At 42.6% G+C, this 26,148-nt stretch overlaps 1 protein-coding gene across 1 annotated transcript in view; it reads right to left on the bottom strand.

Moving 5' to 3' along the window:
- Positions 1-26,148, bottom strand: part of LOC137344571 (uncharacterized) — an 88,495-nt gene that overhangs the window by 29,117 nt on the left and 33,230 nt on the right. Inside the window, exons 3-4 of the mRNA XM_068007623.1 lie at positions 1,392-1,511; positions 1,056-1,121 (exon numbers count right to left, since the gene is read on the bottom strand). Coding sequence (XP_067863724.1) covers positions 1,056-1,100 — 45 coding nt within the window. The 5' untranslated portion in view covers positions 1,101-1,121; positions 1,392-1,511. The remainder of the gene's footprint in view (positions 1-1,055; positions 1,122-1,391; positions 1,512-26,148) is intronic.

Here is a 26,148-nt window from a genome sequence, read left to right as displayed (position 1 = left end):
GTGGGTGGTGGGATTTATTAAAACAGTGTTTAGAGAAGGTGGCACGTGTCAGCTTGGCACAGTGGTAGCAATCTCACTTCTGAGTCACAAAATAGTGGGATCAAATCCCACTCCAGAGACATGAGCACATTATCTAAGCTGACACTTCAGTGCAGTACTGACTGAGTGCTGCATTGTCAGAGGTGTCGTTTTTCTGATGAAACGTTAACTTGAGGCCCCGTCTGCTTGTTCAGCTGAACATAAACGATCCCATGGCAATAGTCAAGAAGTGCTAGCATTTATCCCTCAACCAACACTGCCAAAAACAGATTAACTGATCATTTATCTCATTGCTGATTGTGGGACCTCGCTGTGCATAAACTGATTGCCACATTTGCCTGCATATCAAGAGTTACTACACTTGTAAAATAATTGATTGGCTCTGAAGTGCTTTGGGATAAGGACGTGAAAGGTTCTATATAAATGCAAGTGCTTTCTTTTTATAGGTGGCATTTTTACTGTAAATAAAATTACTTGTTTCAATCTTGCCATAAAAATAGGAAATTTAGGCAACTTTTTTTTAGTAAGAGGATAGAATTTCAGAACAGATTATCATTGGGGGATGGATTCCTGTTGGGAAAGAGAATACAAGTAAAATCATGGTAAGGGAATCAGTGGGTGGTTTGGCGAGATGGACCAATGGTATTATTCTGCCCAAATTATTTCTATGTTAAACAGTGGCTATAATGCATACACAGTTGGCCTAAAGTCACATTCATGATCCTGGCCTAACGAATCTTCCCTGATGTAGAGAGAAGCTTAGTACAGGCCAGCAATGTCAAATCCACCATGTACGGATGACCAAGAAGCAAGTCAGAAACCAAACTGCAAAGTGATGTTTGTTACCTCCAAATCTATACTTACTGTTTCACTTATAATATGAACGGTATTGACATAGTCTGGATTCTGTGTTACACTCTATATATTAACACACATTCATATAGTGAAATATAACAATCTAGAAATCATGTCTAATCATCCTATTGTAACATTAAATCAAAATAAGAATCACTTACCACTTTAGCAGTGTTCACATTCGTAAAGATTTCGTATTTTACCATACTTGGGAGCAGATTATCATTCTGGGAAAGAGAGGTACAATTGGAACCTTAAAACCATTATATTTGAGAATTATAGTGAAGCGTGCAGGCAATATCAGGTAGTATCGCAAGGAGTGCAAGGTATATCAAAGTTAATAGCACCAAAGTGAGGGGTTAATATTGCAGGGTATAAAGTGGGGGTACATTAAAGCGAGAGGTAAGGGTTGCAGGGTTTATTAGAGTGTTAATTGAGATCAAGTATGTCAGGCGTTACAGTGAGGAGTGCGTATTTTGTTGTTTCATTTCTCTTACCAGTTTTTTGATCTCTTTCTGAAGTGTTTCTGTTAGCCATTTGAAGTTTTCTGGGTACTTGCACCATCCCTCCGTTGCAGTGACAGGCAGCAATAACACAAGACACAAGCAGCAGAGTGCCTGCAATAGAACACAGAAACGGTCATGGCCAACCGTGCACCTCAATCAGTTGAGTCCGTGTGAGCATGAGAACGTTTGTTTGTGAGTGTCTATGACTTTTACAGTTTTTTTTTTAAACCTTCTTTCTGTAAATTTTGTGGGCAGTGTTAGTACCAGGCACTCCCAGGTCAGGAATAGCACATACGATGCAAAATTAAATCTCCTCTACTTTGCCACAACTTGCCTCAGCCCCAACCTCACAAAAGCACCCCTGCTGAACCATACCAACAATCGTCTACCCTCTCTGAGTAATGATGTGGAGATGCCGGTGATGGACTGGGGTTGACAATTGTAAACAATTTTACAACACCAAGTTATAGTCCAGCAATTTTATTTTAAATTCACAAGCTTTCGGAGGCTACCTCCTTCCTCAGGTGAACATCGTTCACCTGAGGAAGGAGGTAGCCTCCGAAAGCTTGTGAATTTAAAATAAAATTGCTGGACTATAACTTGGTGTTGTAAAATTGTTTACAACTCTCTGAGTAAGATTGCTAGTTTAATGCCAATTATTTTCAAACTAATGGCAGTGTTTGTGTTGTAAGCTCTTGTTCATTAGGAGCTTGACACTGTCCAAACTTACTTCATGTAGGACCCTTAAGTCTCATCATTCTACGCTGGATTTGCTCAGTTCTCAGAAGTGAAAAGCCAGCATCTGATCTCATGGGTTAACAGCCCTTGGGGCCTTCAATAATACTTTCAGCAGCGACCACAAGAAAGGTTATCAGTGGCATCAGAAAAAAAAAGGTTTACCATGTTTTGAAAGTGCAACTGGATGACGTAGTCAGTTCCACCCGAGTACTGGGTTTGTTGATGATTAACCAGCCAGCCTGGCTCATTCAGAGGAACTGAACAACAATAGCAACTTACATTTATGGAGCAGCTTTGACTTAGTAAAATGTCCCAAGGCGCTTCATAGGAGCGTTAGCAGACAAAATTTGACACCAAGCCACATAAGGAGATATTAGGACAGGTAACTAAAAACTTGTTCAAAGAGGTAGCTTTTAAGGAGCGTCTTGAAGGAGGAGAGAGAGGTGGAGAAGATTAGAGAGGAAATTCCAGAGCTTAGGGCCTGGATAGCTGAAAGCACAGCCGCCAATTGTGGGACGGAGGAAATCGGGGATGCAGAAGAGGGAAGAATTAGAGAAGCGCAGAGTTCTCAGAGGGTTGTAGGGCTGGAGGAGGTTACAGAGATAGGGAGGGGCGAGGTCATGGAGGGAATTGAACACAACAATGAGAATTTTAAATTCTCTGAAGGTGTAGAAATGTCACCTAAGGCTGGGGTTATTACTACTCAGCTCCACATAACTCTGCAAGCCAAACATGCAAGATAGTCTTAATTGGAAAAGCAATGGTAAGCTTCCCAGTACTCAAGTGTTGTTTAGCTGTGGGGTTTTACATGACTGAACTCTAACAGTATCGCATTGCACTCTTGGGAGCCTACTGTTCGGCTCCTGCCAACCTGCACCTAAGTTCCCTGGTTTTAGGTAAATAAGGTGTGTCCCATAGAAGAAGGTGTGCACTCCATAACAGCAAAGATAATTCCATTTGTGTGGTTTTCTTAGTTGTTTGATGGGGAAACTCCTTGGCGTGGGGATGTGTTTCTGCATGTGTCAGACATTCATTTGACCAAAAGAAGGATTGCAAAGGGTGTACGTTTACAAGGCAGATCTGCCCTAAACTGGCATAAGACTGGCATTTAACCAAAAATAACACATGATAAGATGAAATAGTAAATGGAAATGTCACACTGGTGCAACAGGGAGTGCTTTTTTTACGTTTCAGTTAAGGCGAGGAGTAGAGAGCTTTATTTTGGAACTAATTGCCTAGAATCTCCCCGTAGGGCCCTCCAACGGCAGATCGGCAGAACCTCCAGAGAAATGGCATAAACATCTAAAAAAAGACGTTTATGCCATTTCTCCAGGTTATCCTACCATCTTACCCCAAAGTTATGGCAGGAGAGCAGAAGAACCCCATGGAAATCCCCCGCCCCCTCCAGAATTTCTCCTTCTTTGGCTTGGCGCCTGTGAAGTCCCTTGGAATGCTTTTTCTACGTTAACGCGCTATGTAAATGCAAGTTGCTCTTGTTATTATATTGAATAGACATGTAAGTTTGGTGAGGTAGAGGGAATATTACATTCCAGTTGGCTGCATCACATCTGTCCTAGACATGGCTCATTTTTACCTCAATGAGCATGGAATTAAGATGCCCAACCCCCCCAAAATTGTTTTTTCCCCCAAAAGAGCTACATACTAGAGTTGGGGTGCACTGAGAGGGTATCATGCCAGTCAAACTGCCATATGTAAAACATCTGTTGTTTCACTGTACCCAGGTCACATTGCTGGTCACCCAGTTGTGGCACTACAGATTTGACATTAAGATCCTATGCCTAAAACAGCAACAGAAATATTTTCATGACATTTTCAAAACAGAGGAGTATTGACGATCATTCAAGTATTTGACATATTGAAATGAGAGGTCAGTGTTGAAAAGGCATTCTTCAGGATTTTGTGTTCTCTTTTAATTCAGAAACCATGGAGAAGGTCTAGGACATTGCCAAGGGAAAGATGCTTTGGGTTTTAAAAGCCTAAAGATTGTAGGAGGAAGAAAGAACTTGGAGAGGCAAAGAGTTCCACAATTTTCAAGTCTTGGGAATAGGATTGTTCTGGAGTCTCCAGGAATTAAAGACTAATTTCCAGAACACTGCAGCGAGCAACACCTGGGAGAAAAATCACAGACAATAAAAAATTGTGTTTTTAAAATTTACTTTGAACACTTCTGTCTATTAGTTATAAAAATATCAGACATGGGGGGAAAAGGATTGTTTGACTGACAGTCAAGAATCATCCAATCGAGTAATGAAGAGTCTATTCACTTTCCGATTGGCCGTGGGAAGGCGGTGTGCTACGAGTATGGACATGTTGGGCGACCAATGGCAGAAGTGTGGGGGCGGGGCAGTTGGGGGGCAGGAAGTTATGTGATGACACCTCTAGGAATGTGTCCAACCAGAGTTGGCAACCCTAATTGGGAAGGAACCAAGCGGACTTTACAGAGGCATGTATAACATTGCTGGCTCTGCTACCAGCACCGGCACGAAGGGCTGAACTACCACCATCTGTGCTGTAAGACTCTATGGTACAATGCTTTATAAGGACTGGAGTGTGACATAATACATTATTCTGCTGCTATAATGAAGTTCTGACCCTTTACAGCTACAGAGAACTTCATAAATTACCACAGAATCTTTTGAATGCGAGGAGCCCTGCCTGCCCTTGCATTACATTGGAAATGACCTGGACATACATCCAAGTATGCACAGAGAGCTCCTTTGTCATTGAGCTCAATAGGCCCTGCCGCCAGCAGTATAACTTGGGTTTGTCAGCTGCACAGTTTGAGACCAGTATCTATTGTATAATGGCATCCTTAGGCTGTTTGCTCTGTATTTTCAGGGGTGGGGAGCAAGGAAGTTAGAAAACATCCATGTTGGACAACTCAGTATTATATAGTGTTAATTCAATAAGATTCCTAACATCCTACTTCCCTTGGAATTTTGGAATTGCTCTTTATTCTGTTTGGTGGTTACAAAAAACATAAAGCATTGTGGACAGTTTGAAAAAATCCCTGAGAAATCAAGAAGGAATTTGAAGAATTTTTTTGCAGCAGAGCAACACAGAAGGCCCCCTCAGGAAACTGCTTTTCCAGAGAGCAGGATTTGAAATTCCCCAATGTATTCTCTCGCCTCGGAGTCAGAAGGCTCTGGATTCGAGCACCACTCCAGAGACTTGAGCACAAAATTTAGGCTGACACTCCAGTGCAGAGCGCTGCACTGTCGGAGGTGCCGTCTTCCGGTTGAGACATTAAACCTTCTCAGGTGGACGTAAAAGATTCCATGGCACTATTCGAAGAAGAGCAGGGGAGTTCTCCCAGACGTCCTGGCCAAGATTTATCCCTCAACCAACGTGGAAACAGATGATCTGGTCATTTATTTCATTGCTGCTTGTGGGACATTGTTGTGTGCAAATTGGCTGCCGGGTTTCCTACATTACAACAGTGACTACACTTCAAAAGTACTTTAAGAACATAAGAACATAAGAAATAGGAGCAAGAGTAGGCCAATCGGCCCCTCGAGCCCGCTCCGCCATTCAATAAGATCATGGCTGATCTGATCCTAACCTCAAATCTAAATTCATGTCCAATTTCCTGCCCGCTCCCCATAACCCCTAATTCCCTTCACTTCTAGGAAACTGAATAAATTCAAAGCAGAAATAGACAATGATGTAGCTTCCACAGCTTCCTGGGGCAGCAAATTCCACAGACCTACCACCCTCTGAGTGAAGAAGTTTCCCCTCATCTCAGTTTTGAAGGAGCAGCCCCTTATTCTAAGATTATGCCCCCTAGTTCTAGTTTCACCCAACCTTGGGAACATCCTTACCGCATCCACCCGATCAAGCCCCTTCACAATCTTATATGTTTCAATAAGATCGCCTCTCATTCTTCTGAACTCCAATGAGTAGCGTCCCAATCTACTCAACCTCTCCTCATATGTCCACCCCCTCATCCCCGGGATTAGCCGAGTGAACCTTCTTTGTACTGCCTCGACAGCAAGTATGTCTTTTCTTAAGTATGGACACCAAAACTGTATGCAGTATTCCAGGTGCGGTCTCACCAATACCTTATATAACTGCAGCAATACCTCCCTGTTTTTATATTCTATCCCCCTAGCGATAAACACCAACATTCCGTTGGCCTTCTTGATCACCTGCTGCACCTGCATACTAACTTTTTGATTTTCTTGCACTAGGACCCCCAGATCTCTTTGTACTGCAGTACTTTCCAGTGCTTTATTGACTGTAAAGTGTTTTAGGATGTCCTGAAGTCAGAAAAGGCACTACATAAAGGAAAGTTCTTTTTGATCACGATTTGAAGGCCAGGCCATTTCTACCCATGGTTCTTAATGTGAAATCTGACCACACAGGAACAGGAGGAGGCCATTCAGCCCCTCAAGCTTGATCCGCCATTCAATTAGATCATGGCTGACCTGTATCTTAACTCCATCTACCCGCCTTGGTTCCATATCCCTTAACATCCATGCCTAACAAAAATCTACCAATCTCAGTCTTGAAATTTTCAACTGACCCCCCGCCCCAGCCTCAAATGCTTTTTGGAGCAGAGAGTTCCAGATTTCCACTACTCTTTGTGTGAAGACATGCTTCTTTGCATCACCTCTGAACGGCCTAGCTCTAATGTTTAAGTTATGTCCCCCTTGTTCTGGACTCTCCCACCAGAGGAAATAGTTTCTCTCTATCCACCCTATCAATTCCTTTAATCATCTTAAACACCTCAATTAGCATTATCTGGTCCAACCCGTTCTGAACCGGAAAATGATTAGTAATTTGAAGAAAATTTACTGTAGAATGGAGCGGTCACTGCAGTAATTGCCTTTGAGTAGCTGAGGTTGGCATCAAGCCTTACTTCAAATCTTGACCTTACTTCCATTCTTTCCAAAATGTGTTTGTCGACTCAAGACAGTTACAAAGAAAACCTGGAATGAGAAAAGTCTTTTTGGCCGTCCAAATTCATTCCCTCCCTCCATTCACTCTCATAAGCCTTCCAAGCGGATATAAAAACTCCGTTCTGTGAAACTTCTTGCTGATTCCTGAAATATGGTGAAACGTCAGGATATGATTTCAACCATCCAACCCTTACTCCGACCTGTTACATTCCATGTCCATGATGCCATCAGCACTGGAAAAATTGTATTCCACAGGGTACTTTTTATTATTTACTCACAGGATGTGGGCGATGCTGGCAAGGCTCTATTAATTGCTCACCATCTCTGTCTATCCTTATTATCAGCTTCTATCTGTACTTAAACAATTATTCACCACATGGATTGCAGCGGTTCAAGAAGGCGGCTCACTACCACCTTCTCAGGAGCAATTAGGGATGGGCAATAAATGCCAGCTTTGCCAGTGGCTCATACCCAGGGCTGACCCATACTTCATGAGGTCCTCTACAGAAGACAGCTCGGGGACCCTTCAACCTTGATCAGCAAGTGCAATACATTTTTGACTGTATGCAATTGCTACGGTATAATAGGGAAAGTTATTCACAGATAGAAACCAAAAACGTATTGACGCTGATGTGGCTGCCATGAAGGGGCAAAGGTCAGCACAACGGAGGGCATCGCCAAGTAATGTGACCAAGCAGCTGGCCTACTGAAGCTCCACAAATTGCTGAAGTTGAGCCCAGATTATTCTGCCCGACCAGAGCCCAAATTGAGCTTTGCGTTTTGTTACAGCTATTGGACAGGTGGTGATAATGCAGAGGCAATGCTGCAACTAATAAAGTACTGTCATGCTAAACTATTCACAGTATCATAGTAAGTACAGCACAGGAGACCATTCGGCCCATCGTGCCAGTGCCGGCTCTTTGAAAGAGCTATCCAATTAATTACCACTCCCCTGCTCTTTCCCTATAGCCCTGTAATTTTTTTCCCTTTAAGTATTTATCCAATTCCCTTTTGAAAGTTACTATTGAATCTGCTTCCACCGCCCTGTCAGGCAGTGCATTCCAGATCAGAACAACTCGCTGCTTAAAAAAATATTTCCTCATGTCGCCTCAGGCTCTTTTGCCGATCACCTTAAATCTGTGTCCTCTGGTTACCGATCCTTCTACCACTGGAAGCAGTTTCTCCTCATTTACTCTATCAAAACTGTTTATGATTTTGAACACCTCTATCAAATCTCCACTTAACCTTCTCTGCTCTAAGGAGAACAACCCCAGCTTCTCCAGTCTCTCCACATAACTGAAGTCCCTCGTCCCTGGTACCATTCTAGTAAGTCTCTTCTGCACCCTCGCCAAGGCCTTGACATCCTTTCCTGAAATGTGGTGCCCAGAACTGAACACAATACTCCAGCTGCGGCCTAACCGGGTTACATTGGGCATTGCAAAAAACTACTGATAGCTACAATCAACCAAACACCCCAAAATAATATCCAGACCAATATATGTATTAAAATTAATATCCAGGCTTCAGTCTGAAAGGAGCATAAATATCCCGAATATCAATATGCCAGACAGAAACAATAAAGGAAAGCTCTACACATAAATAATACGCATGTTACATCCATTTCTCTTCAGATGACAGATTTAGCTTCCTAAGCTATAATGTAATCGGAAAGGTAGGAATTGAGGGGGAGAATTGCTGCTTATTCCTAAGAGTTGAAGCTCAATCAAACTGGTATGCCTGATGTTACCGACGGTTTGGCATGTCTTACAGCCAAAATCCACTGGTGGTGAGGGCCATCATTTAGAGGTAGAGGGGTTTAGGGAGGGAGGCCCAGAGAGGAAGGCTCTCAGACAGTCGAAGGCTCTGCCACGGATGGTGAGTGAGGGAGATGGGCATGCATAGGAGGCCAGATTCGGAAGACTGAAGGTATGCGCTGGGAGGGGCCTGGGGTGAGGATGGCATCTGTATCAGTGGGAACGAGGACATTAGAGGCAGAACCAAGGGCTCTATTGAGCAGATCAACAATGGCAGTGGTGTTTTGATGGATGGAGGGGCAAAGCAGAGGAATAGTGGTATGTTGATGAGGGAGCTGGGGTGGGGTGGGGGAAGGTGGTGGGTGGGTGAGGGGAGTTTTTTCTCCCCAGGGGCACAGGGGCTTGGAGGCAGGCAAGAAGATGTGGATGGTGAGGGAGACAAGGGAGTGATCTAAGTGGTCTTGTCAACAATCAAAACATTGGAGATGGCAAGACGTCATGCGGTGGCACATGATGCGGTAAAAGATTTCAGTGATGAGCAACAAGGATGATCCTGAGTTATAAAGTGAGAGTTGGGGAGCTGAACTGTTTTTATGGAGAAAAGATGGTTTGAAATGCAGAGAGCTGAGGTGGAGATAATGTCTGCCAATTCAGGCCTTCTTTAGGAGTTTCCAGCTCATTTCAAACATGAATGAAAACATTCTGGTTAACACATGGAACTGCGCAAGTAGTGGTTCAGCTTTACGATCGCTAGTGGCACATAACGTGCATGAAGCCTAGGTGAAATTCAATGCCTGTTTGTGGACCTTAGGGATGGAATATCAATCTGAGATTGCTAGTGAGTGGGATCTCCACTGTTTGGGGTCATTGGTTCCTCTAATAACAAAAAAAAAGCAGAAGTTAACACATAAGGACAGCACCGACTGACGAACACTCCTGAAAAATGCTTCAGATCTGCTGTGACTACCTGGAGATGGTATACCCTTTCCTCCTCTCTGTTGGTAGATCTCAATAATGGAACTCAAAGAGTCAAGGAGGTCAAATCAAGGACTTCAACCTTACAGAATCTGGAACCTATTGTATGAAAAATTGGAACTTTCAAAAGGTACACTGACCACATTTTAATTCTTACTTTTATTTTATTGGGACCTCAAGAGGTTGGATTGTAATGTCCATTGTTTTGTGTTTGCCCAGTCGCATGAAAACTATATAGACCAAAGAGAAAATCATTAAATGTTTTCTGTTACTGTCTCTGGTGCTCTTGACATTTTGCCTTCCCACTCTTGCCTACATCATACACTGAGCAAATTCCAGGATCATTTTCTGGGTTCTGCATTGAATAAAACAGATCTGTCACTTCAATCCCCCTCCCAGATTCTGTTGTTCCATTTGTTCCTTAGGCAGGTGCAAATTTCCTTCTACAAAATCTGACTTTGAAACTGAAACTTCCTCCTGCAGCCTTCACATCAAAGGGGAATTGAAATGGTGGCTAAATCCAAGTCATCTTGGGCTGGCTTTGTACACCAGCTTAAATTTACCACCACCGATACAAACCAGTTTTGGGCATGTGTACTTGGCACATGAAATTGGCAAATGAATTGGGAGTCAGGAGGAAACCCACCTTTCAAACACACCAAAGCAAGAGGTGTGCGATCGTTCCTACTGAGTCATCTCACACACCTTGGACATTGAAAAATGTGTAGTACAACTCCAGTAGCTTGCATCATTAGCACTGTGGTTTCATTGAGCTTCATTGCCCAGCTTTCCACTGATGCCTCTCTAGGACAAGGGTCTACTTTCATTTTTCAACAAAAGGTTTCCCTCAGTTTTACCCTCTTCTCCTGAAGTAGGTGAGTCGTGCTCCATGCCACTGTTGTGCCTTCCAGTACGTCGCATCCATGGATGCTCCTCACGCGTATCTATCTGGATTGTGGGTGTCATGGGGCTATTTTATCATGTGTGGCGTCACAGTTGAGAAAAGATCCTGCCCTCGGCACGCACACTTTTCTGCAGGACTTGCTGGATTGCGATCAGGGCTTGGAACCGTGGCTGATTTCCCCCCGCAACCCGCGCCCCGTCCCCACCTACTGTAGCTTGGAGACCCTAACATCAATTACAGTAACCCTCCACCACCACTCTGGCTGAGATCGGCTACCTCAGTGCACTGCAGCAACTGAGCCTGGGATTTCCCGATCTGTGTGACTCGCTATCACACTGAACCATCAGAGGTTTCTTTTAAAATCTCTCTCTTAAGATTTCCGTGTGCGAGTCAATGTTCTGTGATCAAAAGGTCAACCAGTTCTCACTCCTTTCCCACCCTTTAACAGCTGCTGTTAGTTAGACGACAACAGGTATAAGGTGGCTCCTGCTCTGAGGATTCCTCCCTTTCCCTGCGGGCAACCATGTGTTCTCTCTGAGTTAATGCCAGTAAATTTTACGGATGATTAATTTTTGTGTCACTGTGTTTGAGTGTCCGGCGTCTACCTGAAACACCACAAGGAGAGGTGAGAGAAGAGAAAAGCCTTGTAACTTAGGCACAGTTTCTTTTTCAAAGTATGTCGGGATTTTCATATTGGATGGAAAAAACACTGTTCTGCAGTGACATGGGTGAAGCATCCTGGCACAAGCTCATTTGAAACCTCTGGTTTTACAAAGAACAATGCTTTTAGACCCTGAGACCGAAACTACATAGAATTTGCAGCACAGAAACAGGCCATTCGGCCCAACTGGTCTGTGCCGGTTTTTATGCTCCTCCCACCCTACTTCATCTCACCCTATCAGCATATCCTTCTGTTCCTTTCTCCCTCGTGCACTTAGCTAGCTTCCCCTGAGAGGCATCTATGCTATTCACCTCGTCTACTCCATGTGGTAGCAAGTTCCACATTCTCACCACTCTCTGGGTAAAGAAGCTTCTCCTGAATTCCTTATTGGATTTATTAGTGACTATCTTATATTTGTGTCCCCTAGTTTTGGACTCCCCCACAAGTGGAAACATATTCTCTGCACCTACCCTATCAAATCCCACCATAATTTTAAAGACCTCTATTAGGTCACCCCTCAGCCCCCACAGGCAGCTCACTCCTCTCCGAAAACGAATTTCGGGCTGCTTGCCCAAAGGTGGTGGGGGGACGGAGGAAAGTACAGTGGGGGGGGGTGGTGCAATCGAGGCCGGCAGGAGTGCCGTGGATCTGAGCGGAACAGGCCCATGGTTTGTCCCGCTCAGAGCAGCCAAATTTCCACGAGGGGACCGAAAACAGGTGATAGGCCTCTCAATGGCATATACAAGGGGCCTAATGCCTGCTTTAGGTGGCCATCCCGGAAAGCTGACAACTGGCTCGACCTGAATTTCCAATCGGACTTTTTTCAGGCGTCCTCGGGGCGCAGGACGTTGCTCCCCGGAAATGGGACTCGTTGCACCTGTTATACACTCGGAAAATGGGCACAACGAGGTCCAAATTCTACTCCAACGAGTTTGTATGTCATAACTCTGCCTGGCAAATGAGTTAACAAGTTTTTCTGCCTGCTATTTTCATGTAGATGTTAACAGTTTCCCTGCTAATGTTAACAGCAGTAATTTCTAAATTATATGTCCAATCTGTGATATATATAAAATTATATCCAAATACATGGAATACAATCCCTGGGGATAAGTTTGGAATGAAACCTCATCTCTTAATTTTCTCAAACCACAGGCCCATCTGCAATTTTGGCCACAGAGAATATGCATGCCTTTTAAAATAAATAAAGCACAGAGAACGAGAAAGAGAGAGAGAGAAAGCACACACACACACGCTGACTTTCTTCTCTCCGTTCCTCTGCCTCCATTACAAAATGACCTTGAAACAATAAGTCACTTCTCCCTCCAGTACTGCACAGTTACCATCTCACCACTTACTGCACGTCCAGAGTATTGACTATAACTTTAAAATAAGGATGGAAAACAACTGGAAAAACCTTCAACGCTATAGCAGCACAGAACTGAAAATGATAAAATTAGCAAACCCATTCTGTTCTACGTCAGTTGGGCAATTTTACTTGCAAAAATAAAACATTGACTCTGGCAAAACATCAACAGCAAAAAATAATCTTGTGATTTTAATATGCAGTAACTACCCTGAGCATGACGTTGACTTTCAGTCGAAGGCTTGCAGCGTTCCTTTGGAGTACTGATTAGAGTGGGTAAAGTAAACTTTTATCATCATCCACATGTCCCTATTTTATAAGCTTTTATAAAAAAAAGACTTGAAAGAAAGACTTGCATTTATATAGTGCTTTTCATGACCTCAGGATATCCCAAAGCACTTTACAGCCAATGAAGAACTTTTGAAGTGTAGTCAATGTGGCAGCCAATTTGTGCACAGCACGGTCCCACAAACAGCAAAGAGATAAATAACCAAATAATTTGTTTTAATGATGTTGGTCGAGGGATATATATTGGTGAGGACACCGGGGAGAACTCCCCTACTTCCTTCGAAAATGTGCCACGGGATCTTTTACGTCCACCTGAGAGGGCAGACGTGGCCTCGGTTTAACGTCTCACCCGAAAGACGACATCTCCGACTGGGCAGCACTCCCTCAGTACTGCACTGAAGTGTCAGCCAAATTACTCACTTAAAACCAGACTTTGGAGGACAGACTTTCTCTGAGGAGGCGGTGCCTGCTGCACATAATGGGAAAAATCGCTCAGTGAATTTCTATCTATTGATTTAAATGGATAGAAAATCATAGGAAGCATATAGGCAATTTTTTGAGATGTGCGGGTGAGAGCCAAATCAGGCTTTTGGTCCTAACCAACCCCAAGCAGCAAACGTAGGGTTTATTAATGTGTCCATCCTCTCAGAACCAGAATAGGAGAGTTAGACAATTCACTACTTGAACTGAATCTAAGCTAAATAGAGCAACTCTGTCCAACTTTACTGAAACCTTTGTTTGAGGCTTTTCTCATCATGGATTTGAGATTAAATTTCTCTTCTCAAATTGGTTTTCTTGAGCAATTGCAATTTCCTTAGATGTGAGGGGACAAAGGACTGAAATCTTCAAATGTCTGGTTCCAATTAGCAGTAACTATGTTGCAGAACGATTACAAACGGCAATCACTTGTCTAGCGAGAATGCTATACAGGGGGACAGGGATGGGTACAGAGTCAGGCTGAGAGTAATGGTGGGGGGAGGGGGGCTTATCACTGGCTAGATGGTCTTCCCGCACTTTCTCATCTGGCCCAAACTTCACTGTAGTGAACAGACATCACTGAACGTGTTTCTTTTTGAAACAGCTCCATGTATTGGGCATGTTGTTCATCTCCCTCTGCATGTGGTCCTAGCACATATGCTTTCTGTATTCCTTCTTGTTTCAGTTGCCCACAGGACTGCAATTTTCTCAAAACATGGACTGCAAATATTGGTGCCAATGGAATAGCTGTGTCTTTGACAAAACACAGGAATGTAATACATTTAATTACATTAGAGGGTGGATAAGCTCGCATTTAAGCTCACGGCATTTACTGTTGTTACAAAATTTGAATATTGAAATGATGGGCTTATCGATGAAAGGACAAAACAACTTTCTACAGTAACAATCTCAGATAATGTCAACTACTCACCAGGAAATGACTCGCCATGAAAGCCCAGGGGGTTTGACTAACTCTTAACGATTTTAGAAAACAAAACTTGCACTGCAACTGGAGGAGAGAACCACAGAACTACAAAAGTTTACAGCACAGAGGGAAGCGATTTGAACTTTTGGGGTTGATTTTAACTCCCCCTGCCGAGAGGAAATTGTAATTTTCTGCTTAATCTCCACTGATGTTAAGGTAGGTGGTGGAGCAGGAGAAGCCCTGAGGAAATTCCAGGCGCAAGCATTTCCTTATTCATCCCTTCAAAACCTTTCATAATTTAAAAAAAACCCCTGTTAAATCTCCTCTTAGCTTGCTCTGCTCCAGTGGAAATATTCCTGGCATCATAACTATAGTGTCCCATTCCCAGGCATGATTCAATCTGCTTCATTCCAGAGACAGCTCTTTCACTGATTTATATTACAATGCTGCAAAGTGAAACTGCTTCACATCAATGTTACAGATGTCGTGTAAATGCAGCTTAAGATTATTTGGGTTTGGAGAAGTGTTAATTAATACTGTTAGACATTAAACAACCCTCTTACAGAGTCAACAGTCCACATCAATAAAACATAGTTGCTCACGGTCACTCCATTGTTTATTGGGTCACTGGATACCTTTAGGTCTTTCCCTAGAAATGTGGAGATATGTTAGAAAATAAGGAGATAAGAATCTAGGAATGAGAAAAGACCATTCAGCCCATCCATCCTTCTCTGTCATCGGACCCATAGGGGAAGCAACATGTGGTATGTTGAGGAACTTCATTTTAACACAGAAACATGGATTTACACTTTGCTCCTGACGTGGTTTTCTATCCCATGGTGTTGCCACTAATCCCTGATGTCATCTATAGGACAGAGTGGGCACTGTCAATCACCAATGCTGTCCCTATGGGTCAGAGGGATATCATCAATCCATAGGACAAAGTGGACGTCAATGAACACTATTTTAATCCCCATGCGTCACAGAAGGTAACAGCGATGCTTAGCAATACCCCTATGGGATACAATGACAATTGTTTTTAACCCTATCCCTAAAAGCTACAGTGACAACTATTACTATGTTAATTATGCCAAGTTTAATTGATCTTTCTCCCCAATCCCTCATAAATCGATAAATATTCAAGAAATCTTTCTAAATAGCCAATAAATGAACAGTATTTCCAGCAAGAAAGACTTGGTGTGTGGACAGCCACCCAACCCTATCAATTGTTATTGGTTCTATCACCAATTAGGAACAATTAATTATCTTATATATGCATGCTGCACAGATGAGCTTCTAATGAGCTGATTATGTATACAATAGTTAAACTGATCTGAGCTGTCAATGAATCTAACTTTCAAGAATAAGAGTCCTCGATGCAATCCAGGAAAGGCTGAAAGGCAATTTGTGTGTGTTGCGTGACAGGAGAGAGCACGGCCTCCAACCCCCTCTGGAAAAATATCTTATTTAGCACTGATAAGAAAGCACGGGACTGGAAGCTAAGGGAAGGAAGCAGTATCTGAGAGCTTGGTTGTCATTCCTTTAGGAAACAGCAGTCCCTCCAAAATAAATGATTAGAACTATATTTGTTTACAGTGTAGAAGGAGGCCATTCGCACCATCGTATCTGTGCCAGCTCTTTTGGTAGACCAAAACTAACTTTGCTGCCCAAATCCATAGCCGAGTATCTTTCTCTTCTTCAAACATTATCCAATTTTCCCTTAACAGGTGCAATAATCTCTGCCTTAACTATTTTCTGTGGCACTGCATTCTAAGCTAAAACAAACCTCAATGTAAAGAAATTTCTCCCAATCACTCTCCTCACATTCTTAATGATAATTTTAAATTGATGGCCCCTCATTACTGACTCCCCAACCAGAGGAAGTAGTCTTTCCCTATTCACTCTATCAACACCCTTTGTGGCCTTAATAACCGCTCTTAAATCTTCTCTTTGCTTCTCTGCTCCAAGGGAAATAGTCCCAGTATCTGAAGTCTCACTTCAAAGTTATAGTTAACCATCCCCAGCATCATCCTGATGCTGATTACTCTATGATTTTAATGTCCTTTCTATAATGGGGTGCCTAAAACTACACAGTACTCAAACTGTAGCCTAACCAAAGTTTTGTACAAATTCATTATTGAGTCTTTATTCTTGTACTCTATGCACCTATTTATAAAATTCAAACTTTTATTGGCTTTTTTAATGGCTTTACCTGAAATTGCACTTTTAGGGCATTATGTACTCAAACCCCTAGTTCTCGCTGTTCAACACCCTTCAGTGCCTTACCATTAAAGTAAACTCCAATCTTTGTATTTTCTCCCAAAACATATTACCACATTTAATTGCACCAAATTTCCCTCAGAGAACATTCGTGATGCTGTGGGTATCAGTATGGGGAACTGCAGCTTCTAAAGCTTAAGAAGCTCCATCTAGTGGTAGACGTGTGCAGATGCTGGTGTGACTGCATTTCACAGAACGATGATGCACAAATGAAACATGAACAACATGCACAGCAAATTTAATTTATTATTAGTCAATAGTCTGTGGCATTGGACACAGGGAGTCAAGACCGAGTGTAGTCTTTGGGAGAATCAGGGATAGAGGGCAGAGGATTAATACCTAAAACAGATGATCTGGTCATTTCTTTCATTGCTGTTTGTGGGAGCTTGCTGTGCGCAAATTGGCTGCTGCATTTCCGACAATACAACAGTGCCTATACTTCAAAAGTACTTCATTAGCGGTAAAGCGCTTTGGGACGTCCGGAGGTTGTGAAAGGCGCTATAAAAATGCAAATATTTCTTTCTTTCATTGGACCAGGGTCCTCATTTTATTTTTATATTTTCATTATAAATTCCCATGTCTACATTTATAATGGAAACTGACTATGTAAACTTGTCATGCTGTAATTACACCCTCCTGTCAATGACGGCATTGCAGGTTTTTTTTATTTGATGTGGGCGATGCTGGCAGAGCCACATTTGATTACCATCCCTAGTTTGCAACAGCATTTTTTTGTTAACAATTGAGTGGCTTGTTTCAGAGGGCGTTAAGAATCAACCGCATATATTAATGTGGACATAGGGATTTATCTTGGAAAAGCTGGCCAGAATCAAGATTTTTAATATATTATTATGGACAAAAATATAAAGAACAGGAGCTATTTGTTCTCCAAAATGTATAATTTTGGGATGATATGTACTATTTCTCTGATTAAGAGCACTAGCACATTGCCAGCAAGAGATGAACATAGGGATTGCTAGATGATAAAAGACCAAGGTTCATCTAGTTCACCTTCTACCATCCTGGTAGTCGCACGATACAATAATGGAGTTGTTGACTAATCGTAGCAATCAATCTCCATCAATTGGTCTAAAACAGACCCAGACATGACGTGAGGAAAACCCCCAGTGGTGGAGAGCTTTGGGAACCATAGATCCAAAGTCACCTGTTCCTCCCAAGCATTGCTACACTTACCATTTACGTCTCAAATTACTCATATACTGTATCTCAAAATATTATATTCTGAAAAAAAAATCTATTTAAATGGATACAGATCCAGCCCCATCAGACTGCCCAGGCCCATATTGCCAGTAAGGGAGAGAAATGGACACAAATCTATCCCCACCACAGTGCCAGTAAAAGAGACACAAATGGGCATAAGTCCAGCCTTGGCACCCAGCTAACATGAAATGGACAAGTGGACACAATCCCAATTTTACCACACTATGAGCAAGAGATGGGCATTAATCACTGCCATATTGGAATGCACTATCAGAAAACTAAATACATTTGGGATAAAACTTGCTTTATCCAAAACATTTTCCTGGCCAATTCAAATCTAAAACCTTTCATAGAGGATGACTTTGAGTATTATAACACCGTGACCACTAGATTGTTAGGCACCAACTGATACATGTTCTGGCCCCACTGTGTGGTGGGGAAACCCCCTTCATGTCTAAGTTATATGAATTATAATTTGACGTCTGAGCTCTGAAAGGGGATTTTGGATGTTTCAAATTGAAGTATGCGGGACAAACAAAGCCAAAATGACCTTCTCCTGCCTGCCTACTGTGAGCTGCGTGTATCAAATCTGTGCCTAATAATGTTCCAAATCACTGTTACATGAAGGATTTATGAAAGACTTGGTTGTGTATTAAAAGTGAAACTGACTGTTCTAGGAATCTTTTTGTAAATATAAAAGTTGATTCTTAACCCTTCAAGATTAAATTAATTAATTCTTTAATTTTACTTTAAATCTGAAGAGCATGTTCGTTAAACTGAGGGGAGAAGATAGAACAGAATGGAATACGATAAAGATAGTTCCGCCAGCTAGTTTTTCTTCAGAGAATTACTATAGAGCGAAGCGTAATGTAGTGTAGGTGACAGTTATTTAGAGGCAGTGTGAAACTTTGTAAAAGAGTAATAGGATCCATAACTGAGACCCATGCCCCCTTCTCCATCTCCATAACCTCCACCAGAACCATATCCTACCCCCAAACACCCTGTTCCTCTGACTCCAGCCTCTTGTGAATCCACCCTCTCTTTGCCTCATCAATGATGACAGGGTCTTCTGCTGCCTGGGCCATTCTCTCTCGAACTTCCTGCTAACCCCCTCCATCTCTCTCTCTAAAAAAGACCTACTCAAAACCCATCTCTTGAACCAAGTTTTTAGTCATCCCTCTTAATTTCCTGTCTTTACGCTAAAGGTGCTGTGTAAATAGAAGTTGTTGTTGAGACAATCTGAGGACGATGCAGCAGTTACTGTGATTCTGTATTTTTTCAAGTAGAGATTAAACTGTATGTTTCTTTTCTAATGTTGCTCAGAACTTCTCTTTGCTCCCAATTGCCCACCCCCCAACTAAAAAAAACAAGGAACTGGAGCAAAGGGTTCAGGGGAGGCGGGGAGGGGTTGGTATATTTGTGATTTTATAATGACAAGTAGAATAAATTTGTTGGCAGCTTTGGAATTAAAATATTAACTTACATCCAGGTAGGAAATTGCTTGGGAATAAACTAGTCTTTAAAAATGAGAAGCATCCTTCTTTTTCTCTTGCCATTCCTCCCACAATGTCAGGAAGTATTTCTTCACACAAAGGGGAGTGGAAATCTGGAACTTTCTCCCCTAAAAGGCTGTTGAGACTGGGGGTCAATTGAAAATTTCAAAACTGAGATCAATAGATTTTTGTTAGGCAAAAGATACTAAGGGTTATGAAACCAAGGCGGGTCGATGGAGTTAAGGTACAGATCAGCCATGACCTAATTGAATGACGGAACAGATTCTAGGGGCTGAATGGCCTACTCTTGTTCCAATGTTTCTTCCTGAAGGTCTTGACTCCATGTCAAAGAAGAGTTTCACAAGCATCAAATGCTCTCCAACACCTCCCTAAAAGTGTGAGCCTCAACAGTGGATAAACTTGCTAAGCCATTGGGGAAGCTAAGCAACATCCAAATAAATAGACATGTGTCAGCTTGGCTCAGTGGTAGCAATCTCGCCTCCGAATTAGAAGGTTGTGGGTTCAAGTCCCACTGCAGGACATCGACACATAATCTAGGCCTGACACTTCAGTGGAGGACTGAGGGAATGCTGCATTGTCAGAGGTTCTGCTTTTTGGATGCAATGTTATACCGAGGCCCTCTATGTCTGTTCGGGTAGATATAAAAGATCCCATGGCACTATTTGAAGAAATGGGGAGTTTTCCTGGTGTCCTAGTCAATATCTATCCCTCAACCAACACAAGCAGGTCAGATTAAGGTAATTTATTCCATTGCTATTTGTGGGTCCTGGCTGTGTGCAAATGGGTTGCTGTGCTTATAAGACTATAAGACAACAGTGACTATACTGAAAAAGTACTTCATTGACTGAAGTGTTTTGGGATGTCCTGAGGATGTGAAGGGTGGGATAGAAATGCAAGTTCTTTCATATAATAATGAACACAGAAATAGAGCAATTCAGAATATTATCCTTCTTATGAAGGGTTACTTGCAACAGGACCCAACAATTGTGTCACACTGGAATTATGCAATAAAGTTTCTTGTTGCAACAGTCACATCAGTGTCAGTGAAGTCTGTTGGATCCCAGCTGTTGCTAATTTTTTCTTTGGCATTACATGGACTGAAATGATACATAAAGCACAGCACAATTACTATCCTTCATGGCCAATAAGGCACTGTCGGATTGAGTTTATGATGTAGATTGCTCCATAACAATGCATGAATTGATCCCTATCAAAAACTCCCCTTTAAGGCAGTGATGCTGCCCTTTTAACCTGTTATCTTTTTCCATTCTCTTCAATTAGAAGCACTACAGTAGGATAGAAGTCTTTAAGAGTATGAAAGGGTTTGATAGGGTAGATGCAGAGAAAATATTTCAACTTGTGGGGGGGACCAAAACTAGAGGCCATAAATATAAGAGCGCCACTAATAAATCCAATAGGGAATTCAAGAGAAACTTCTTTCCCCAGAGAGTGGTGAGAATGCGGAACTTGCTACCACAATGAGTAGTTGAGGCGAATAGCATAGATGCATTTAAGGGGAAGTTAGATAAACATGAGGGAGAAAGGAATAGAAGGATATATCGATAGCATTAGATGAAGAGGGGTGGGAGGAGGCTAATGTGGAGCATAAACACCGGCATGGACCAGTTGGGCCAAATGGCTTGTGTCTATGCTGAACATTCTATATAATGTAATTCTATGAAAGCAGGGATTCAGGAGACAAATCGAGAATCAAATACCCTTACTTTAATATGCAGTGTAGAAGTCTCACCTTCATACATACTATTAAACAAGCATATAATCCTAACTTATTGTAGGTTTTGAAATTACTTTTACTTTTTATTTGCTCAATGAGGAAGAATATTAGTCTTCATAATGTAACACTTGTTGGGCAGTCAAATATATCACCAACCACTCCCAGCTCAGCAGTAGCCTGGCGCGATGATCAAGGAAGCTTTCTCTATTCAATCACTAAAACACATCTTAACTGCATCCTCAGAAAAACATCTCTACTGCACCTATGTTAACGCTTCCTGTACATGTCGTCCATGGATGAGATTGCTAACTCAGTGCTGAACCGTGGCCATTTTTTTTTGTTGTTGTGACCACTATGAGCTGGGACGAGACAGTTCAAACCCGTTTCAATTAGGAAACCTACAGCTTGCACAAATAGGACACTTTCACCCCATCAGTCCAGGGTTGGATCCGAACGCAGGTTCGAGGGGTTAAAAGACAGGGTGCCATTGTCTCCCTCACAGTCAAACTATAATGATTAAACTTTAGATTTTACTGCTAAAAAAAAAATCATAATCTTCAAACTAAATCCCTTTGAAAAAAAATAAAGCGTAACTGCTTTAGGCTATTTTCACTCATGCATCTTTGCCACACTTGGAAACACATAGTTATCGCACACGAGCTGATATATTTTGCAGAGAAGGGAAAGGAGGAGTAATAAAAATTCATTGCTAGAATTTGAAGTGGCAGGGCATATTTCTTCACTCCCATTTTCTCCCCACCTCTTGTGAAGGCGCTGACTCATGCTGGAGTCTGAGGGTACCAGCTCTGTTCTCTTCCCCAAGAGGCCGTTTTCAATGTGAAAGCCTGGGCAGTGATTGTCAACAGACGATTTGACTAGGAGGGGACATCACACCTGAACCTGATCCTCACACCTCCTATGGTATTTACACACATTGGGGTGGATTTTCATCTTCACCGCCTGGGGGTGGTAATTAAATAGAATTACATAGAACATACAGCACAGAAACAGCTTCCTTGATCATCGCGCAAGGCTACAGCTGATCTGGGTGTGGTTGATGATATAGTTGACTGCCCAACAAGTGTTACATTATGAACACTGATATTCTTCCTCATTGAGCAAATAAAAAATAAATATAATTTCAAATCCTACAATAAGTTAGGATTATAAATCGCACCCAAGTGCATCATCCCCCTATGTTAAATAGTATGTATGAAGGTGAGACTTCTACACTGCATATTACAGTAAGGGCATTTGATTCTTAATTTGTCTCCTGAATCCCTGCTTACATAGAATTACATTACACAGAATGTACAGCACAGAAACAGGCCATTTGGCCCAACTGGTCCATGCTGGTGTTTATGCTCCACACAAGCCTCCTCCCACCCCAATTCATCTAACCCTATTGACATATCCTTCTATTTCTTTCTCCCTCATGTTTATTTGGCTTCACCTTAAATGTATCCATGCTATTGACCTCAACTATTCCCTGTGGTAGCGAGTTCCCCATTCTAACCACTCTCTGGGTAAAGAAGTTTTTCCTGAATTCCCCATTGGATTTATTAGTGACTATCTTACATTTATGGCCCCTAGTTTTGGTCTCCCCCACAAGTGGAAAAATTTTCTCTACATCTACCCTATCAAACTCCTTCATAATCTTAAATACCTCTATCAGGTCACCCCTCAGTCATCTCTTTTCTACAGAAAAGAGCCCCAGCCTGTTCAATCTTTCCTGATAGATAATCTGACGGAGTAGATCGCACGACCTTTATACAACCTGCCCGATTATCTATCCATTGAAATGACCAACCGTCTTCTTAATCCCTTCTCCCCTGCCTCCTCCACCCTCACCTCCAACAATAAGTGCGAGGAGTTCATGGTCTTCTTTGTCACTAAGATTGAGACCATCCGTTCAGCTGCCTCTGCCACTTCCCTCCCTTCCCCACAACACCAAGCAAAATTCTATGTAATTATCCAATTCCCTTTTGAAAGTTACTATTGAATTTGCTTCACCCCCACCCCAGCCTTGAACTCACATCTTTCTCTAGTTTCTCTCCTATCTCCCTCATGCCCTCTCCTAGTTCATCTTGTCCATGAGACTCACCTCCTGCTTCCTTGACCCTACTCCCACCAAACTGGTGACCACCCAATTTCCCTTCCTGGCCCCCTACGCTAGCTGATATTGTTAACGGTTCCCTCTTAAACGCTTTGGGATGTTTTACTACGTTAAAGGCGCTATATAAATGCATGTTGTTGTTGTTGATGATGATCTGCCACTCCAGGTGTTGAAGATGAAAATCTATCTCATTCACTTTTGCATTCACTATTATTGGCCTGTGATTAGGAGCTGGACCCTGGCTGATTTTTTTCATCTCCCTAGTCCTGGGACAATTGAGGCCAATAGCAGCAGCCAACAACACAAGTCTGATCTCAAATTTCCAACCACAGCCTGAAGAACTGGGGGGCTTTCGAAATTAATGGAGGAAATAAAAAGTTTTAAATCAAAGGCCAGATCAACATCGCTGACAAGGTCAAGAGTAAATGTTTGGGAACATGTTAACCAGCTCCTGCCCAGTGTGTCGGGAGGGACAGGAGGTCTAATGAGGCTCATAGATGCATTTAAGGGGAAGCTAGATAAGTATACGAGGGAGAAAGGAATAGAAGGATGTGTTGATAGGGTGAGATGAAGTAAGGTGGGAGGAGGCTCGTGTGGAGCATAAACAATGGCATAGACCTGTTGGGCCGAATGGCCTGTTTCTGTGCTGTAAAATTCTATGTAATTATCCAATTCCCTTTTGAAAGTTACTATTGAATTTGCTTCCACCGCCCTTTCAGATCATAACAACTCGCTGCTTAAAAAAATATTCTCCTCACCTCCCCCCACCTCAGCAATAAAAAGAAGACATTTACAAAGGAGAGAATAAATTATACTAATTTTGCACATGAAGGATGCACGTTGGCATTTTCACAGGGATGTGAGGGAGAGTTACACTTTCACTGTCAGCTCGCAGTACCTGATGTTGAAGATGCCAGGGTTTCAGACAAGGTTCAGCAAATGCATGCACAGAGACTTGACAAGACAGTTATTAATAGGCAAAATATGAATCGTTATAAAGCCTCCCTTCCCCCTCCCCCAGAGTTTGCTGCAATGCTTTCCCTTTGTTTCTGGGAGCTCTTCACACACTTCTGCCAGGTGATTTCAGACAAGTCACCGGCTCGAAGTGTTTCTTCCTGTAGTTGCCAGGAGACGCAACCCTGGAAGGTAGTGTTAACTGGGAGTAACGGATCAGTGAAGGGGGGGGGGGGGGGGAAGAGAGAATTAAAGCACAGATTCAGGTCTCCCTTAGCTGACTTGTGTGCTGAATATATCATCCCGTTTATAATCACTGACTGCAAGGTCATACATGACTCACAAGTGATCTCACCTGGTCATTGCCTCAGGGAGTCTGGTGTATGGCATTGTGGGACCTCAGCAAGAGAATGGGCAACATGAGAAGGGACAGAAGAAACTTCATATTTATATTTTTAAAAAATGCTACATCTCCAAATGTTGGAATTGATTCGAAAGCTAAAGTTGTGCAAAAAAATTAATACAACCAGGAGAGAACAGAACAGCGAGAGAAGGGGCAAAACCCACACACACTGGAGAGAAAGTGAAACTATTCAAGCGAGCGATGGGCACTGTCCTAGCGGATCATTTGTAAAGAGCATTTCAAATCAGACAATCGACTCCCATCTGCTCAATATTCCAGGTGGACCCAGTCCAATCCCAATCCTTTGCTGCCACGAGTGAGGGTTTTTTTTTGTTTGTATTAAATTACAGTAAAGTTTCTCTCTCTAAATATCCGCACGCCAGTAGCTCAAGGATCTGCGGGACGAGCTGTCACTTACCTCGGGTTTCCAGAGAGACGGTGGCTTCTTCATAGGGAGAAGGTGTTAGGAGTAACTCCCGAGCTCAGATAAAGTCTCGATCTCCGGGACAGCTCACATCACATTCAGTCCCATTTCACAGCTCACATCACTCGGTGGCGACATGACCTGAGCGCACACACACACACACACACCAGCGTTTGTTCGAAATTTAGGAACCCACCCCCTTGCACATGTGATTTCCCAGCAAGCTGCTCAAATTTAGACTGGAGTTTGTGCTGCTGGGAGTGCGTTCATTCGTTCACCGTGAGATCGACATCTGAGACACGCCGCACATTGGCACCTACTTTGGATTCCTGCGAGTTTGCAGTTGATGCAGCACCAAGTACAGTCCCCAATACAGCATCCGACACAGTGTCCAGTATAGTACACAGTACAATGTCCAGTGCAGTCCTTAATAGTGTCCAATACAGTCCACAATATAGTGTACAGTACAGTCTCCAATACAGCATCTGACACAGTGTCCAGTATACTGCTCAGTACAATGTCCAGTGCAGTCCTTAATAGTGTCCAATACAGTCCACAATATAGTGTACAGTACAGTCTCCAATACAGCATCCGACACAGTGTCCAGTATAGTACACAGTACAATGTCCAGTGCAGTCCTTAATAGTGTCCAATACAGTCCACAATATAGTGTACAGTACAGTCTCCAATACAGCATCTGACACAGTGTCCAGTATACTGCTCAGTACAATGTCCAGTGCAGTCCTTAATAGTGTCCAATACAGTCCACAATATAGTGTACAGTACAGTCTCCAATACAGCATCCGACACAGTGTCCAGTATACTGCTCAGTACAATGTCCAGTGCAGTCCTTGATAGTAATGATGTGGAGATGCCGGTGATGGATTGGGGTGGACAAATGTAAGGAATCTTACAACACCAGGTTATAGTCCAACAGTTTTATTTGAAAATCACAAGCTTTCGGAGCTTACCTCCTTCGTCAGGTGAGCACTCACTCACCTGATGAAAGGGATAAGCTCCGAAAGCTTGTGATTTTCAAATAAAACTGTTGGACTATAACCTGGTGTTGTAAGATTCCTTACATTTGTCCTTGA

This window comes from Heptranchias perlo, chromosome 27, assembly GCF_035084215.1.
Source record: "Heptranchias perlo isolate sHepPer1 chromosome 27, sHepPer1.hap1, whole genome shotgun sequence".
Taxonomy (NCBI): Eukaryota; Metazoa; Chordata; class Chondrichthyes; order Hexanchiformes; family Hexanchidae; genus Heptranchias; species Heptranchias perlo.
Note: the sequence above shows the minus strand (reverse complement) of the source record. Positions and strands in the feature narration are given on the sequence as shown.